General features: G+C 60.4%; 1 protein-coding gene across 1 annotated transcript; it reads right to left on the bottom strand.

Moving 5' to 3' along the window:
• Positions 1-1,169: 1,169 nt before the first annotated feature.
• FSCN1 (fascin actin-bundling protein 1) lies at positions 1,170-12,293 on the bottom strand. The gene is made up of 5 exons (XM_085074498.1): positions 11,393-12,293; positions 4,612-4,768; positions 4,009-4,130; positions 3,596-3,763; positions 1,170-3,503 (listed from the first exon to the last, which is right to left on the bottom strand). The coding sequence occupies exons 1-5, from the start codon at positions 12,213-12,215 to the stop codon at positions 3,301-3,303; spliced, it is 1,473 nt and encodes a 490-aa protein (XP_084930624.1). The 5' UTR covers positions 12,216-12,293; the 3' UTR covers positions 1,170-3,300.
• Between the last annotated feature and the right edge of the window lie 4,229 nt (positions 12,294-16,522).

Genomic DNA, 16,522 nt, shown 5'->3' on the forward strand with positions numbered 1-16,522 from the left:
TCTGTTCCATGTGCTCCCGAGGAAAAACTGGATGGGATAGAAAATGGTTTCCAGTCACTCCTTTAAATGGAAACCAGGATGGGGGAAGGCTGAGGGGATTTCCCCTCTTGCTGGAGTGGAGGTGAATGATGGTAAATGCAGAATCCAGCCTTGAGGGGAGAAAAGGAAATGAGTGTTGGCAGCTGGGGGAGAGGGGAAGGGTGAGAGTCCTTCCTGCACAGCTCCAGAGCCCCTTTTTGGGGTGAGCACCCCCTGACAGAGCTGCCTCCTCCCCTGGCTGGGTGTCACAGCTGGGTGTCACAGCCAGGTTTGCTGGTGCACACACATGTCACAGCGAGGCCAAGCATAGCAGTCAGAGCTGCTCAGCATTTCCTGCATGGCCCTGACTTCTCCCTGTTTATAGTCAGAGATGAACATCCTTCCTTCCTTCCTTCCTTTGGCCCTTGCAGTGCTCAGCTTCCCCAGCTGATGGTGAAGGTCCCTCTAGGCAATCCCCTCCCACTGTCCCCCAGGGAGGTTTGGGGGGTGCTGGGCAGCCCCCTGTTCCCAAACTTTGCTTTTTCCAAACCAGCTTTTCATTTTTAAAGCCAGATGGGAACCTGGTGATGCCCAACCAGACTGGAGGCACATTGCAGCTCCTCTGGCAGGACATGAGGGCTGGGCTGGGCTTCCCTTCCCACTTTAGTCCTTTATCATCCCCTTTTCCACATCCCTGAGTAGAAGTTGATTGCTGATCTCCACCCAACCATGCACCCAAACCCTCCATCCCAGTGCTCTTCCCCCCATCTGGGCCATACTGTGGAGGTGAAACACCTGAGTCAGGAGGAGAAAAAGCTCTTTGGGGCACAGCTTTGCTCCTGGCTGCGAGGGCAGCGGGGCTGGTTGGCAGATGAGGTGCTCCTGACCCATCCACAGGTCACCCACCCCTACATGCCCATGGGCTTGGTGGCTTCAGGCTCCTCTGAGCATCTCCAGAGGTGACACAGCCTGCGGGTGGCTTTGGCTTAACACCTCTTTGGAGCCTCTTGGTCACCACTCCCTTCCCACCAGCTCCTCAGTGCTCTAGAACCAACTCAATCTTTGTCAATTTGGCCCCCAAAAGCTCCACCACCCCAAATCTCCACACTGAGGCTCTTACCTCTCTCTGCCCCAACAAACCACACACCAGATTGAATCCGAATGCAGGTTTTATTTTTTAATTCATCTTTTCTCCATTTGAAGCTATTTTTTTTTTAAGTTATACAAATGGCACTTACAAAAAAATAATAATAATAAAAAATAAAAAAAAAAAACAAACCCAAAACTTAAATTTTCAAGAGTGAGATGTTTTCAGAGAGTCACGACACCCGATAAGAGGAAACAGGAGAGATGTTGACCTAGTGTCACACGGGAGAAGCCGGAGCGGGAATTACGTGGCTCGGACTGCGACGGGGATGGGGAGGAGGTGACACGGGGAGGGGTGAAGGCCAGCGAAAGTGTGTGTCAAGTCATAGGGTCACACAGGGCTTCGAGACACTCGGTCCTTCAGGGGCAGGGTGGTCCCCGGGGGGACAGGCGGTGCCGGGGGGCGCGGGAGCCCCTGGGTGTGAGCGCAGAGCCGAGGTAGAGTCCCGGCTGGGATCCCCTGCGCCTGCCAGGGACCCCAGCCCGGAGTTGTCCCCTGCCTGGGGACAGCTGCTCGCCCTCCCAGCTGAGTTTAGCACCAAGCTCCTGGGGAGGGATCCCTCCTCATGGCTTTAAGGCTGACGAGCCCCTGCCTGGCCCTGGTTTGGCACGGCGGCGAGGCCGAGAGCACCCTTGGCGTGGGGTGGGACCAGCAACCCCCTCTGCAGAGGGGGCCCACGCGGGAAAAGGCTCCTTGGTGTGTTTGTAGGGAGCAGATACCGGCCCTGGGAAGGCCCCAAAGGATAAAGTGCCTTTCAACACCCTAAGGAACACGCAGCATCACCCGTTACAGACAGCGTTAAACTCTAATGCAGACCTAGTACAGATGACAGCTGGTCACACAGTGCCATGGAGAGCATATATAAATAGAGACTAACAAAAATACTGTTTTGGTCTTTTTTTTTTCTTTTTTCCTTTTCCAGTAGGGTTGCTATTCATGAGAGCCCAGCCCAGGTGCCCTGGGGGTGGTGGGACCGGGAGCTGCCCCCTCGGGGTGCCCACGGGAACGGGCACTTCCTAATTCAGCATTAGGTGTTCAGTGATTCGCTTCACTGTTCCAGTATTTTACGAGAGAGAGAAAAAAACAACAACAAAGGTACTGAGCAAATATCACTGTGCAAAGTTTGCTAAGGAACTTTTCTATTCTGTAAACCAAAATCTGCAGTTTATGCTTCCAGCCACCACCCCAGGGAGGTCACGTTGGCCAGCCCGGCTCCTGGCAGGACCAAAGCCCACGGGAGATGGGCTGGATGGAGCCCCAACCCTGGCACAGGCTGGCTCTGTGTCTCCCCATGCTCTCCCCTCCAGGCACAGCAGCAGGACCAGCCTTGGGGCAGGCTGGACCCACCATCAGGGTCTGGGATGCTCCTCCAGAGCCAGAAGCACAAGGAGGGCTGGAGGGACAGGAGGAGCACGGGGCTCCATGAGATGAAAGGCTGAGGCTTTCCAGACAGGATCACCCTAAAGAATCATTTCCAGGTGTTTGGGGAGGGGCAGCTTGCTGGCCCTTCCTCAGGGACACATGCTGGCACCCACCAGCCCCGTCCCCAGGGATGCTGTGATATGTAAGGTCACCTCTTACAGCTCAGCTGGGGATGAACCTGCCCCAAAATCCAGGAGGGGAGAGAAGCTGCTGGGGTGGGCCAGGAGGAGCTGGCTGAGCCCAACACCTTCACTCTGCCCCTGGCTGGAGCAGGGCAGGACAGGACGGATGCTCTGGGAGACACTGGCAGCACAGTCTGAGGCTGTGCCAGTGCTGATATGGCAGAAGCGAGCACAGAGGTGATCTTATTCCCTTTTTTAAATCGAGGAGAGGAAAATAAACTACCTAAGGTGATGCTCGAGGCCAGGAGGGGGATACAGCTGTTTCCAAGCCCAGCAAACCTGGAGGGAGGCAGGGATGGGGGGAATAGAGACAGACCCCTCTACAAAGCTATAGGCAGGCAGCCCCACCACTTTTCCAGTTCTTACAGGGATTTACGGAGACCCACCTCCCACTTAACGCACCAACTCTACGGCAGGAGGGAAGGGCAAGCCAGTCTGAAAATCCTGTTACAGAGAGGAGAAACAGAACCCAAAGGAAAAGAGGACAGGAAGGGAAATAGAAGTTGGCAACGGGAGGTACCCTAAAGTGCATTAATATTCCCAGAGGGTGGAGGCGTCGATGGTGTCAGCCGATGCCTTGAGCACCCCGGCGTGGTCGCCCTTCAGGTATTTGCCATTGATTTTGATGGCCACTTTGTTATAGTCGCAGAACTCAAAAAAGAAGTCCACGGGGGTGTCGCTGCTGCTGGTGACGGACGACTCGTTCCCCACCATCCAGTACTTCCCGGTGGTATCTGCAGGACAGGGGACATTGTGGCCTCGTGAGCCACCACAGGGACCCCAAAAGCCACCACCCCCCAGCCCGCAGCCATCCCCAGGGACTCACCCTTGATGTTGTAAGCCCCATCGTTGAACTCCAGCTGGAAGACGTCGTAGGAGGAGCGGTTGGAGTCCAGGGTGCCGGTGACCTTGCGGCAGCCGATGAAGCCGTGCTCACCGCGCAGGACGATGATGGGTCTGTTGATCAGCTTCATCACAAAATGCTCTGTCTCGCCTGCGCCGAGGGGACAGAGGCTGTGAGAGCAGCCAGGGGGACACAGAGCCGCCCCAAAGCTGGCAGGCAGCAGTGAGGAGCAGCTCCACACCCATTTCTCACCCACCCCATCTGTGCCCTCATCTCATCAAACACTCACTTAGAAAACTTATTACCCAAGCATCACTTGGAAGAAGAGCCTGGCTCTGGCGGGGAGCCTTTTAATCCCCTGCTACCCCAGTGTGGGGTCCCCAAGGGTCCCTTACCCGCTGTCTCCATGGAGGCTGCCAGCTGCCCGTTCTTCTTTGCTGTCACATACTTGCCGTTGGCAGCTTTCAGGGTGATGCGTTTGTCACACCACTCGATGTCAAAGTAGCAGCTCGCGTTCCTATGGGGCAGAGAGGGCAGTCAGCGGGGTGTGACACAGAGGGACCCTGCACTGCCACCCTGCTGGCTTGGAAAGGGCCATGGCTGGATCAGGAGAGCCTGATTCGATCTGTTTTTGCAGGATGAAGCGTGTTGTGGTGGCCATCCCGCTGGGAAGCCATCGCCCCGCGGGCAGGAGGCAGGCAGGCAGCCAAAGGCACTTTTGGGGTTTCCGCCTGGCTTTCAGGGTTGAACTGCAGGGCAAAGCATTTCGACAGCCCCAGCCGGCCAGGAAGGATTATGTGGCCCCAGGGACTTCCAGAGCATCGTGGGCGGCAAGCCCCAACCCAACCCTGGCTTTCCCGGGAATGCGCTGCCTCTGCTGGGAAGCGTTCAGGGCGAGAACCCAGACTGGAAAATCCCCCTTGAATTCCCCTGGGAGATGCAGACAGTTCCCTGAAGCCCAGGCATGTCCCCAGACCATCAGGGACAGGGGCACTCACTTGGTGGATGCAGTGGACTGGATGCCCCCGTTGGAGGTGAGGGTCCAGTACTTCCCGGTGTAGGTGCGGAAGGCGCATTTCTTGGTGTCCTTGTTGATCTCCAGCTGGTAGGTCTCCTGGTCACCCTCCTCGTCCTGGTTGGCCGAGAGGTCCATCCCTGCAGAGCAGAGACAGATGGAGATGGGGCAGGTGGGACCACAACCCACCTCCTGCAGGTCCAGGTGGAGGGCAGCCCAGGAAACCCAACAGAGAAGGACTCCTGCTTCCTGGGTGAGCTTTGGTGGCTCCCAAATCCCTCACATGGATCTCCCCTCTGGCATTTTGCCTTCAAATCTAGGTTTTCATGTGGCTATTTGGTGTTAAGGCCACAAACGAGGGCTGGGCAGCCGTGAGATTCCACTCCTGCCTCAGCAGCTCCATCACAATCAAGCAAAGACCAACATAGATATTTTATAGGGAAAAGGGCTGCAGTTTTTCCCAAAGGTGACAGCCAGGTTACTCAGCCCATTAGCAGAGGCCACTGCAGCACCCATGAATCCCAGCTCATGGCGTGTTTAAGGACCGTGGCACAGTTTTTCATCCACAACTGTCACATCCCTCTGTGCCAATGAGGTGTGCAGGAACAAGAGGCTTGGGAAAGCCCTGCCATTCCCAAACTCCCCAAAATCATCAGCACCAGACTGTCCCTCAGCTCTGCCAGACAGGATGGCCCATCCCTGCACTGAAGAAGCAGCAATTCCCTGGCAGAGGTGGATGCAGCTGGTCCTGGGGCCACCAGCCACAGCCCTGGGCTACTGCCAGCCACGTGTGCATCCACCTCAGGCACTGAGCCTGAGCAAACCTGCTTAGTCAGGGCTAGTGGGGCCAAAACTGCTCCAGAGCTCTCCAGCTTGGTGGATTTCAGCCTAAAAATGCTTTGGGGATGCAAGCCACAAGCTGTAGCCAAAGCCAGTGGCTGAGCTCTGTGCTGGGTTTTGGGGAGAGAGCTGGGATGCAGAGCTCAGCCTCACTGCTGAGCTGAGTGAAATGGGAATTTAGTGGAACTGGATGAATTTCCCAAAGCCAAACACACCTGCAGCAGGGCTGTCATGGGTTCAAGTCCACACTGTGTCCAGTTCTGGGCCCCTCGCCACAGGAGGGACATTGAGGTGCTGGAGGAAGTCCAGAGAAGGAAATGGAGCTGGGGAAGGGTCTGGAGCACAAGCACAGGGCTGGCCAAATGCTCAGCCCCTCACACCTCCATGATGCATCCCAGTTTCTCAGCTGCTGTGATTTCAAGTAGTGCTGTGCAGTCACTGGAAGGGCTTCAGGGACTGCAGTCTTGGTGGCCCTGCTGCTCTGGAAAGCCACCAGGACATCCCAGCAGCTGCACCCAGCTGTCCTGACACAGCAGACAGAGCTCTCTGGGGCTCCATATCACACATCTGTGTCTCAAATCAGGCCTCATCCCAGTGCTCAGGAGCAGCCTCTGCTATGCGTATCCATCTCCCACCTTTCCCAAAGGGATCAGGCTTTGTTCCCAAAGGGATCAGGCTTTGTTCCCAAAGGGATCAGGCTTTGAAGGCTTCACTTTGTTTGCCATAAGGTTATCTCCCACTTCCCAACTGGCCTATGGCTGCCACTCTGTTCACAGCCTCCCCCTCTCACCAGGCATCCTCCAGCACTTCTGCAGCTCCTATTCCTGGAAGTGTTCAGTGCCAGCTGGGATGAGGCTTGGAACAGCCCAGTCTGGAAGGTGTCTCTGCCCACAATCCCTCCCAACCCAACCATTCTGCGATGCCAGGACTCTCCTGATGGACAAGCAGCCACCCTGGTGCTTTGCTCCCCGGGGTATTTGGGCAGCCCAGGGGGCAGTGGGCGCTGACAGCCACCATCCCCAGCCCCACTGGCCACGTCCTCGGCTCCCAGAGCCATCCCACTCTCGCCGCCTCCCAGCGCTGCCGGGGGCTGAGCCGGCGGTTGTGGCAACATTTGGTTTTGATTTTGCAGCCCGGCGCCAGGCAGCTCCAGCCCCAATCCAGAGCTGTAAAACGGAGAGAGGGGCTCTGCGGGGGCTCACGGAGAGGCTGGGCTGTGGGGAGGTGGTGTCTGGGGACACAGCCCATCCCTCGAGGCCGGCAGCACCCCTGGGCCCCCCAAACCCGTGAGAGCTGTGGGTCCCTGTGGTTTGGGGGGGAGGAGTGAAGGTGGTGCTTCCCCTCGCTGATTTTTCTGGGAAGAACTCGCTGACCTGCAGGGACCAGGCTGGGCAGAGCCAGGGGGATGCTGTGTGCCACAGAGCAGGGCTGGGTGGCCTGGAGACAGGACAGCGAGTGCCAGGAGCCTCCAAACCCTGTTCCCTCTCCCCAGAGACCCCCAGCACGGAGCACAGTGCACCCACCAGCCTCCCCACCCCTCTGCCAGCTCGTTTTCCACACTCGCCTTGCATAGAGCTTTGCCTTTCCCCGGTGCCTGGAAAGACCCGGCAGCAGGAGGGTCTCCCGCCGCCCCCTCCCCAAAAGCGGCGGGTTGGGTTACAGCGACTCAGCACAAAGGAATGCGCTGGGCTGGGGCAGCAGGAGCCTTCAAAGGGCTGAAGAGGGAGAGCTGGCGGCTCGGATGGGGGGAGCTGGAGGTGGCAGCACCATGGCTGGTCCCAGAGATGTCCCCGCGGTGGAGGACAGGCTGTCCCCACTGCCACCCCCCTGCTGCGGCAGCCCAGGGCTGTGGCAGGGAGCCGCTGCCGCTCTCCCGCAGCGCCCGGCCCGGCCGCTCCCTCTGCAATCACGGATTAATTAACGCTCCTGGTAAATTTACAGTCTGGAGCTGGCACTGCTCTTCCTGACCTTGACGGAGCTGCTAATTACAGCTGGAGGCGGGAGGGAGGCGAGAGCACGGCGGCTCTTCGGGAGGGGGTGGAGGTACGCCCGCGCTCCCCAAAATTCCTGGCGTGGGATGTCCTCCGGCTCCGTCTGCAACAGCCTTGCTACAGGGATCTTGGGGAGAATGCAGAGGTTGGGAAGGCTGAGGAATGTTGTCTCTCCAGGGCTTCCTAATGCCAAGTGCCTGAGCTTGAGCGGCTCAGAGGGTCAGGACAGGACTCCCCAAGTCCTTGGCTGCCGAGGTTTCCAGCCTCGTGGGTTTGCAGGATTGATGCCCGAGCCCTCGCTGCTCTCCAGCCGTGAGTGTGGATGTACCAGGAGGCCTGTGGCCATCCCAGAGCAGGCACACACCCTCCTGTCCCTCCCTCGGAGCCGAGCTTCTCCCGCTAAATGAGCAGAGTTTGTTGTAGCTGTGACTACCTCCCCACCGTGGGGGGCTGCAGACCCAGCATGGGAGCATTTATGGCATGGAGAAAACTTTCCCTCTGCACTCAACTCACACAGAATGTCTCCCATCCTGGGAAGCTAGTGAGAGTCAGTGGGATGAGCTCCATGGAGAGGAGCACCTTTCCCATCTTCCAACTCTCAAAAACCCCACGGTTATGTCTGAAAACCCCCGAGCCTGGATTCCTCCACCCTGCAGAGCCCCCAGCCCCTCAGGGCAGCAGGATTCAGGATGGGATTGGGATGCCAGCACAGGTCGGGTCTGGGCTCCCTCCCCGGGGGCTCTGGCACCTCCACCCAGCCCTGCACCGCACAGGAGCTCAGAGACTCCTCCTGCACCCTCCCTGCCCTTCAGCTGGGCTTACACTGCACCCCTGCAGAAATCCGAACAGGTTTGTGTCTAAACCCAACAGCCCGGAGCCCCGGGAAGCAGCAGCTCCTCTGCAGGGGGTGCAGCTCTGCAAAGGGGTCACGGGTAGGGGTGAAACACGAATTTCCTGAAAAACCCACCCCTCCTTCCCTGTGGATTTCCTGTGGCTTTGTGGTGTGCCCCAAGTGTCAACAGGCCACTTGGCATCTCCAGATGAAAGTCTACATCCAAGCCCTCGTGCCCCCTGCCCTGGAGCCTCATCTTCCGTCCTTGCCGTGGCACCAAGATGAACTGGGGGGAGGAAAATCCTGCTCAGCCCATGCTGGGAGGGGTCCTGGCCCCAGGGCAGAGCTCCCCTCTGCCAGCACGGCATGTCCAGGCACAGCTCTGCTCGCTCGCCCTCCTCCCCAGACCCTGTTTCCTGGAATTCCTCACTCCCGAGCCAGCCCACCCTGTCCCCGATGGGGGTGGGGGACAGGGCACACCTCGGCAGGGCGGGGGGCTGGCAGGGACCCAGCGGGGAGGGCGCCAGCGCTCTGCCCCCGGGACCCTCACGCCCACAAAGGGCCCTTTGTTGCCGCAGCCGGGCTAGAAAGGAGCCATTGAGCGGGGAGGAGGCTGCTCGCTGCTGGCAGCACCCGCTCCGCTCCGTTTGAGGTGCACTGGGGAGATGGGAACTCTCATGGAACCCTGGAATCCTGTCCTGCTGGGGCTGGAGGCAGGAGAGGGATGCCAGGGATGTCCCCAGCCCCCGTGCCGGAGCAGAGGCAGGGCTGGCACCCATCCCTTCCTGCCCCGGGGGGTTGGTGCCCTGGTCCCTAGCGCCCTGCGGGCAGGGGATGCTGTCATGGGCCGCTCCCGGGACAGGGAGGAGACTCCAAGCCAGGAGCTGACTTGGCACTGGTGGGACAACTCTGTTCCAAAGCTGGATCCCAGCCAAGGGAACCACAGAAGAACCCCATGGCCCCATCCCTGCTCCTCCCCTGGGGCAGAGGGGACACAGCTACTGCCATCCCTGCTCCCCCCCTGACTCCACACAGGAGCAAGCTGCCTTTTCCCACGAGGCTGTGCCGAGCTACAGTCGCTCCCTGCCCGCATCCCTCATCCCCCATCCCCAGTGGCCATGGCAGCATCTGCCGGCAGCACGGCGCTTATCAGCTCGGCGGGGGAAAGGGCTGTCTGGAGCCGCTTCCTCCGACGGCTGCTTTTCGGCTGCCTTCTGGCCAACCTTGGGACGCGGCCCTTTCACAATGGGAGAAGGGAGGATGAGCCCCAGAAAAGGGCAGCTCCCCGCCTTTCACAGCCATCGGGACGGATAAACCGGGTGGAAACGGCTTCTCCAGCCAAAACGGACTCGAGCAAGGATGTGCAGCCCCAGCGCAGCGCTTCCCGCTGTATTTTGCTTGGAAAGGGGCCGGGCACAGCCCAGAGCCCTCTGTTGCTGGGGAGATTTGTTCCCCCCCTTCCTGCTCCCCCATCCCTTCCCAATCAGACAAAGCCGGAGGGTCGGCCGGCAGCATTCCCACCCGCTCCATGGGTTCCCTCGCCACCATGGTCCCCCACGGCCACCACTCCGTCCCTCTCATCTCGCCCCACATCTGGTTTCCCCATCTCTGGTGACAAAGGGCTGCAGCAGCCCTTCCCCCACGGCGCTGCGGCAGCCTCCCGCCATCCTCCCGCCACCGCCATCCTCCTCCTCTTCCCCAAATCCCAGCGCCTGGGAAAACAATCCCCACTGCCCATCTTGGCAGGCTTTATTATTAATTTTTAAGGGGCTGCTTTGCAGCCCAGGATTTGCCCTCGGACAGGAGCAAAGCAGGGAGCTCCCTGCACGGAGCTGCCCAACCACGGATCAGCGTTAAGCAGCAACCTTCAAATATAACATACACACACCAAAAATCCCCCGCTGTTCCTCCAGGCTTTGCTGCATGCTCGCACCCATCCCGCACCCGGCGTGCTCCGGCCTGACCTGGCGCTCTGGCGATGAGCCCCGGGGCACTCTCGGCACACAGCGGGCATCCCAGCCCCGCAGAGAGGCGACCCCATATCCCAGCTAGGACCCGTGGGGTGCGGCCTGGGGTGCTCGCTGGGCACTCGAGGCCACGTGCCCGGGGAGCTGAGTGTGACCGGATCCCCGAGGCGGGTGGCACCGTGGCCACTCCGACCGGCGGAGGGGACAGGGACGGTGCGGAAGGAGGGCTGCCTTTGTGCGGGGGGATGCAGGATGCGGGAGTTTGGGCAAAGCCCTTTATGTAACGCTGCCACCCAGCCCCCCACCCGGACAACTCCAGCCTTCTGGGGGGAACCAGAGCCCCCGGGGGGACCCGCAGCCTCCCTGCTCCGCAGGGCACATGGCTCACCCGTGCTCGGGCAAGGGGGAGGCTGGTGGAGGCTTTGTTGGGCGAACAATGAGCTCCAGAGGAAGGAAGGCGAGGGATACAGCCCTGCCTCCTTCACTGCGAGGGAAGACCCCATCCACCCCTCCCAGCCCCCTCCCTGTCCCTCCCCGCACCCCAAAGCAGGCCCCTCGCCATCCCTGCCCCCCAGGGCGCCCTGCAGAGGCGATGGTGAGGAGATGGGGGTGCCGGAGGGATTGGGGCCCCCAGGCAGGCGATGCGGGAGGGGGAAGGGAAAGGGCTGTGGGAGGGGTGCGGGGGGATGGTGATGGGGCGCTGGGGGAGGGACCGCGGGCTGAGGGGTGCAGGGGGTGCCCGGGGGCGCTGGTGGCTCCTGCGGAGGGTGTGAGAAGGGGTTTGAGCAGGGGGAGAACGACACGAAGGGGGCGATGGCAGGGGGATGCAGGGGGGCATCCTGTGGGGTGGCTGCTGCAGGAAAGCAGCGGATGTTGGGGGCTGGGGGGCAGGGCTGCGGGGGGGCACTCCGAGGTGGCGATTCGGAGGTGATGCAGGGGAAGCGATGCCGGAGGGATGCAAAGGCTTGCTCAGGGCGAGCGATGCCCGATGGATGCCGATGCCAGAGGGATTCAGGGGGCTGCTAGGGGCAGGCGATTCCCGAGGGAAGCACAGGCGCACCCCGAGGCGGCTACACCCCTGAAACTCCGGGGCGGCCGAGGCGTCCCGTTCCCCCCACCCCCGTCCCCTCTTACCTTGCCGGGTGGAGACATTCCTGTCGTTGCCGGCTCGCAGCACGACTTGCGGGCAGCTCTGCTCCAGGGCGAAGAGCTCGTCCTTGCCCACCTTGGCGCTCTTGCCCGCCTTGAGGGTGCCGCTGGGCCCCGAGGGGGCCAGGTAGCGGCCCTCCCCGTCGCGAAAGGCCACCTTCCCGCAGCGGAATTCCAGCGTGAAGGCGGTGCCGGGCTCGGCGGCGGGGACCAGGCGGCCGTCGCTGCGGAGCAGGCGGTGGTCGCAGCTCTGCAGGCTGTACCGCTGGTCCACGAACAGCAGGGTGATGAGCGCATCCACGCCCCACGGCACGTCGCGATCCACGGCCAGCTCGTCGCGGCGAGGCCCCAGGTGCGCGTAGCGCTTGCGGGCCAGGCTGTAGAGGTTGGCCTGGGGGTGCATGGCCAGGTGGACGCTCCACTTCTCGGCGGCAGAGACGGCGGGGGCGAAGCAGGAGAGGCGATCCTCGGTGCCGCCGAAGAAGCGGCGGTGGGGCTCGGACTGCAGCGACCACCGCCCGTCGCCGTGGGCCAGCACCAGGAACCGGCAGTCGGGGCCCGGCTCCTCGCTGTCGCAGCTCACCCGCCCGTCCTTGTCGGCCGCCAGGTATCGGCCCAAGTGGCTCTTGAGCAGGACTGCGCTGGAGTCCTCCCCGTCCTGCTCCAGCGTCCAGATCTGCTTCTTCTTCATGCTGGCGGCCGAGGCATTCACCTTGAACCCGAACGCCTCCGCCGTCAGGTACCGGTTGCTGCAGTTGATCAGCCCGAATTGGATCTGCACCGGCTCCGCCGTCCCGTTCGCCGTCATCCTGCCCCGCCGCCGACCGACACCGAGCGAAAGACACCGAGCGAACGACACCGAGCGCCGCCGCCGCCGCGCCCGCCCCGCCGCCGCCGCCTTTATAGCGCCGCGGCCGCGGCACCGCCTCCCGCACCCCCCGCCCGCCGTGCCGCCCCCCGCCGCGACCCCCGCCCGCCCCCCGCATCGCCGCGGGGCCCCGCGGCACGGCAGGACCCCTCCAGTCGCAGGACATCACCGCCACCTCCCTCCTGCGGGACCCCCCTGCACGGAGAGACCCTTCCCTGCATTACAAAAGCCCCCGTGAATTGCAGGATCCTCCCAAGTTGCAAGACTCCCGGTGTATAAATGGGATCCCTCCATGCATTTCAGGAGTCTCCTTGAACTGCAGGACATCCCCTGCATGGCAAGACCCCTCCCTGCATTTCAGGAGCCCCACACAATGCAAGTCCCCTCCTCATGACAAGGCTGCTCCAGGCATAGCAAGAGCCCTCTAGAAATGTAAGACCACCCTCTACACACTGAGAGACCCCTTGGCATGGCAGGACCTCTCCTTGCATTTCAGGAGCATTCATGAATTGCAGGACAAGTCCATCGTGGAAAAACCCCTCCAGAACAAGTCCATCATGGAAAGACCCCTCCAGGCACAGGAAGAGGCCCTTTGAATTGCAGGACCCCCAAAAACACATAGCAGGACCCCCACTGTAAAACCAAACCCCTCCTTGAATTGCAGGGTCCTACACATTGCAAAACCCCCTAAGCATTGCAGGATGCCCCACATTATGAGATCACCCCTTGCACTGCACAGCACCAACTTGAGCTGCGAGTCCCCCTCCTGCAATCCCTCTGATTGCACATTCCCATCCCACTCCAGCACATTGTCAGACCTCCTCTGCACCCCTCTGTCCCTCCTGGGCTGTTGGCCATGCCACAGGGCTGGGGGCAGATGGGGAGAAGGGTGACGGATGCTGTGGCCTCCTGCCATCTCTGAGCCACCCCAGCACTCTGTGCCAGGCACCAGTGAAGCTGGAGCATCCTGGCCCTGGGGAACTGAACTCCAACAGCAATTCCAGAAGGAAAAACAAGTCACTCCTGCACAAGGGGGCATTTTGAGGCCATTTCTCGGGGTGGGCAGTGTAGCTGTCCTTGTGGGGCCATGGTCTGGTGGCACTTACAGCAGGGGTGACCTGCAGATGGGAAGAATCCAGCCTGGAGGGAGTTGCCTGTGCTTCCCACTGCTCCCTGGGGACAGGGACATTTCTAGTGTCTACAACAGGGACACAAACCAATAAATAAGAGCGTGGCTGGGGTGGCTGATTTGAAGCTGGTTGGGGGGAACGTGCAGAACCAGAAAATGGGAGAAAGGGATGATGGGAAGGACAGATGGGATGGTTTTCAGCTGGATCAGGGAACTGAAGCAAGAGAGGTGAAGACCCGAGTGTGGCACGGGTGCAAGGGCACAACACTATGTGCTCAGGGGTGGCACAAAGAATTCCCTCGGGCTCATCCAACCCAGGCAGGATGGTAACCCACCCCACCTCCCGAGGCCCTTCAAGCTCCACTGGTTCTGCACTGGCTGTACTGGTTAGAGCCTCTGCTCCACCCCCGGACAGCACTGCCCGCCCTTGCCCGGGGGTCACTGGCACAACTGCTCCAGGGCAAACCTGCCAGGTTGGGATGGGCTTTGTTTTCCTGGAAGTCTTGGCCAGACCTGCTCTGTGCTCATCCTTGCTGCCCAGCCCTGCAAATCCAGACAGGTCATTTCCAACCAGAGCCAACCCCACAGCCTCTTGTCTGGGTTGGAAACAGGTCCCCCCTCAAGCTCCAGCGAGGCAGATCCATATTTGTCCAGCAAATCCCTTTTGCTGCCCTGGCTCAAAGCCTCTCTGCATTAGGACCTGGCCGTGAGGCTGAGCAGCTGCCTGGACCCACAGCTGCTGGGCTCTGCCTTCCCCGGCCGCCACGGGCAGATGGTGATGAGGCCAGCAAAGAAACAGCTTTTCTCCTCAACAAAAAAAAAAAAGGAAAGCAATTATGCAGAGAAAGAAAAACCCACCCTGTTTTCTCCCCACCACCCAGCAGTGTGGCATGGATGGGTGACGCTGGTGGATGGTGGCACTGTGTGGGTGGATGGCACTGCCTGGCTCGGCAGGTCCTGTCCCTCTGGAGTGAGCACCCACCCTGCCTGCACCCACCGTGCCTGCACCCTCTGCTCCTGGGCCATGGGAGAGCCCCAAACACAATCTGAGACCTCCCCACATGTCACTGTGGTGGCAAAGGGTGACCAATGCCACCCTGATTGGGGGTGCAGCAGCCAAAGCTCCTCTCCCGAGCTCATCCGTGTGTGCCGGTGCGCTGGAGCGGTAGGAAAGGCATTGGGTTTCCCTCTGCACATTGCGTTTCCCAACATCTTTGCAAGCCACGGTGACTAAACGCTTCTGAGGTCATCCCCCCAGCCCTCCAGGAGACCCAATCCCTGGCACACGGCATGGTGACAAGGGCTTTCCGGAGCCGCGTCCCCTTGGAGGGGCTCTGTGACTCACCCGCTGGGACTTCAAAGAGATCCCAGCTCCAGGAGAGAAAAGCCAGGAGAAAAGGAGCCCCGGTCATGGAGTGACCTCTGCCTTGCCTGCCGAAGGCATAGAAACGCCCTCTCGGATTTTCATGCTTGCCTGGACACTTCTTGCGGCAGCTCAGCTTCGTTTGCTAGCGAGCCCGGGATTTCCATTGGAGCTGGTGATGGTGGGAAGGCAGAGCTGGACACTGCAGAGAGGGTGGGATGCAGGGCACGCTGCCACGGTGCCAGGGCAGGCACGGGGGCTCAGGGGGGACAGAGACAGCAAATGCAGCAGTGTCTGGTGAAGAGTGAGAGGGAGCAATGGGCTGTTCCAGCCCTGTGTCCCCAGGAGGGCAGCGGAGCCATCCCAGGGCAGCGGGAGATGTCCCCGGGTGAAGGGGCAGTGTGGAGGCAGCAGCACCAGCCCTGGGCACAGCAGCCAGGGGTGCCTTGGGCTGAGGGTCCAGAGCCCTCCAGAGCACACAGACCCTCAGGCACAGCTGTGTCACAGGGTGTCCAAAGCTGGTGTCACTGGGTCCCTCCCTCAGGGCACATCTGTCCTCTGGATTCAAGCCACATCCCAGCTGCCAGCCTGTCCTTCCTTGATGGGGCAAGTTTGGGGGCTCACTGTGAGGGGCTGCTTGACTGTTTTCACTCCCAGCAGTGGACATTGGCCACCTGCTTTCCCTGGGACACCCACACACTGTGCAGTGTCCATGGCACATGCAGGCACATCCTGGGGGTGTTCATGTCCCACTTGGTGGTGGCAGTGGCTGTGAGGTGGCCAAGGCTGGCCTGGGAAGCCTCTCCACGATGCAGATGCCCACTGACCCCAGGGAGGGGCTCAGCAGAGATTGGGGATGCATTGCTGGTGGTCATCATCTCTCCAGGCCACTCCATCCCATGAGGGACAGGATTGGTGACAAGGGCAGCCCTTGTGCAGGATGAGGTGACCTCGTGCAGCCATCGAGCTGTCCTCCAGTGCGATAAAGGGCTCTGCCAAAATCACCCAGAGAGCAGGGACCACTGGACTGGGGCTGGGAAAAAGTCACAGGCGCAGACCCAACCCCCTGGCTGGAGGCTGCATTTCCCCAGGTCCCCGATTGTCCCTTGCTGCTGCTGGGGGCCATGGGGACACCCCAGGGTGCCTGGCTGCCCCAGCCTCGCTGCCATATGCCACCAGCCAGCTCAGCAGAGGTTCTCTGACGGCCCTCCCGACAGTTGGCAAGCGCTCTGGCCTCATTAAAATTGTATTAGGCACTGTTTAAAAAAAAGCAGCAGCACCAGGGGAAACAAAGAGCAGCCCTAAGAGAGGGGCTTGGAGAGGCAGATTGTGCTCCAGGGATGTTTTCCCATAGGATGCTGCCCCAAGGGAGTTTGCTCAGGAAGCAAGGGACACTGGTGGAGTTTTATGGGAGCTTCTGTGTTTCCTGGACATCAGGATCAGTCATGGCACTGGTCATGTGGCTTGCTTAGCTCTATTAGCTGGATTTATCCCCTTAGCCTAATTTAATTGCATCCAGAGAGCAAAAGATGGAAATGTTTGAAGCACCTTGTTTCAAGCAGTTTGGATGTAGGACACAGGCAAATGAAGGAAGGAAGTGGATGAGAGCACACGGACAGTCTGCACTGGGAATTTGTCCCTCTCTTCCTGCCCCAGCTCATTTTCTGGTGCTTTCTGGCGTGGTTTTTACATTAGCAGAAACTAAAGCGAAAACCTGCCCCTTCCTCTGTCTCCCCCAAGGACCCTGTGGAGGTG

This window comes from Lichenostomus cassidix, chromosome 14 (assembly GCF_008360975.1).
Source record: "Lichenostomus cassidix isolate B80296 chromosome 14, HeHo_3.0, whole genome shotgun sequence".
Lineage (NCBI taxonomy): Eukaryota > Metazoa > Chordata > Aves > Passeriformes > Meliphagidae > Lichenostomus > Lichenostomus cassidix.

Coding starts and splice junctions, on each gene's coding strand:
- FSCN1 (XM_085074498.1), bottom strand. CDS start 12,215: ATGACGGCGAACGGGACGGCGGAGCCGGTGCAGATCCAATTCGGGCTG. Junction 3,764..4,008: donor AGCCTCCATGGAGACAGCGG/GTAAGGGACCCT, acceptor CCCTCGGCGCAG/GCGAGACAGAGCATTTTGTG. Junction 3,504..3,595: donor TGGGGCTTACAACATCAAGG/GTGAGTCCCTGG, acceptor CCTGTCCTGCAG/ATACCACCGGGAAGTACTGG.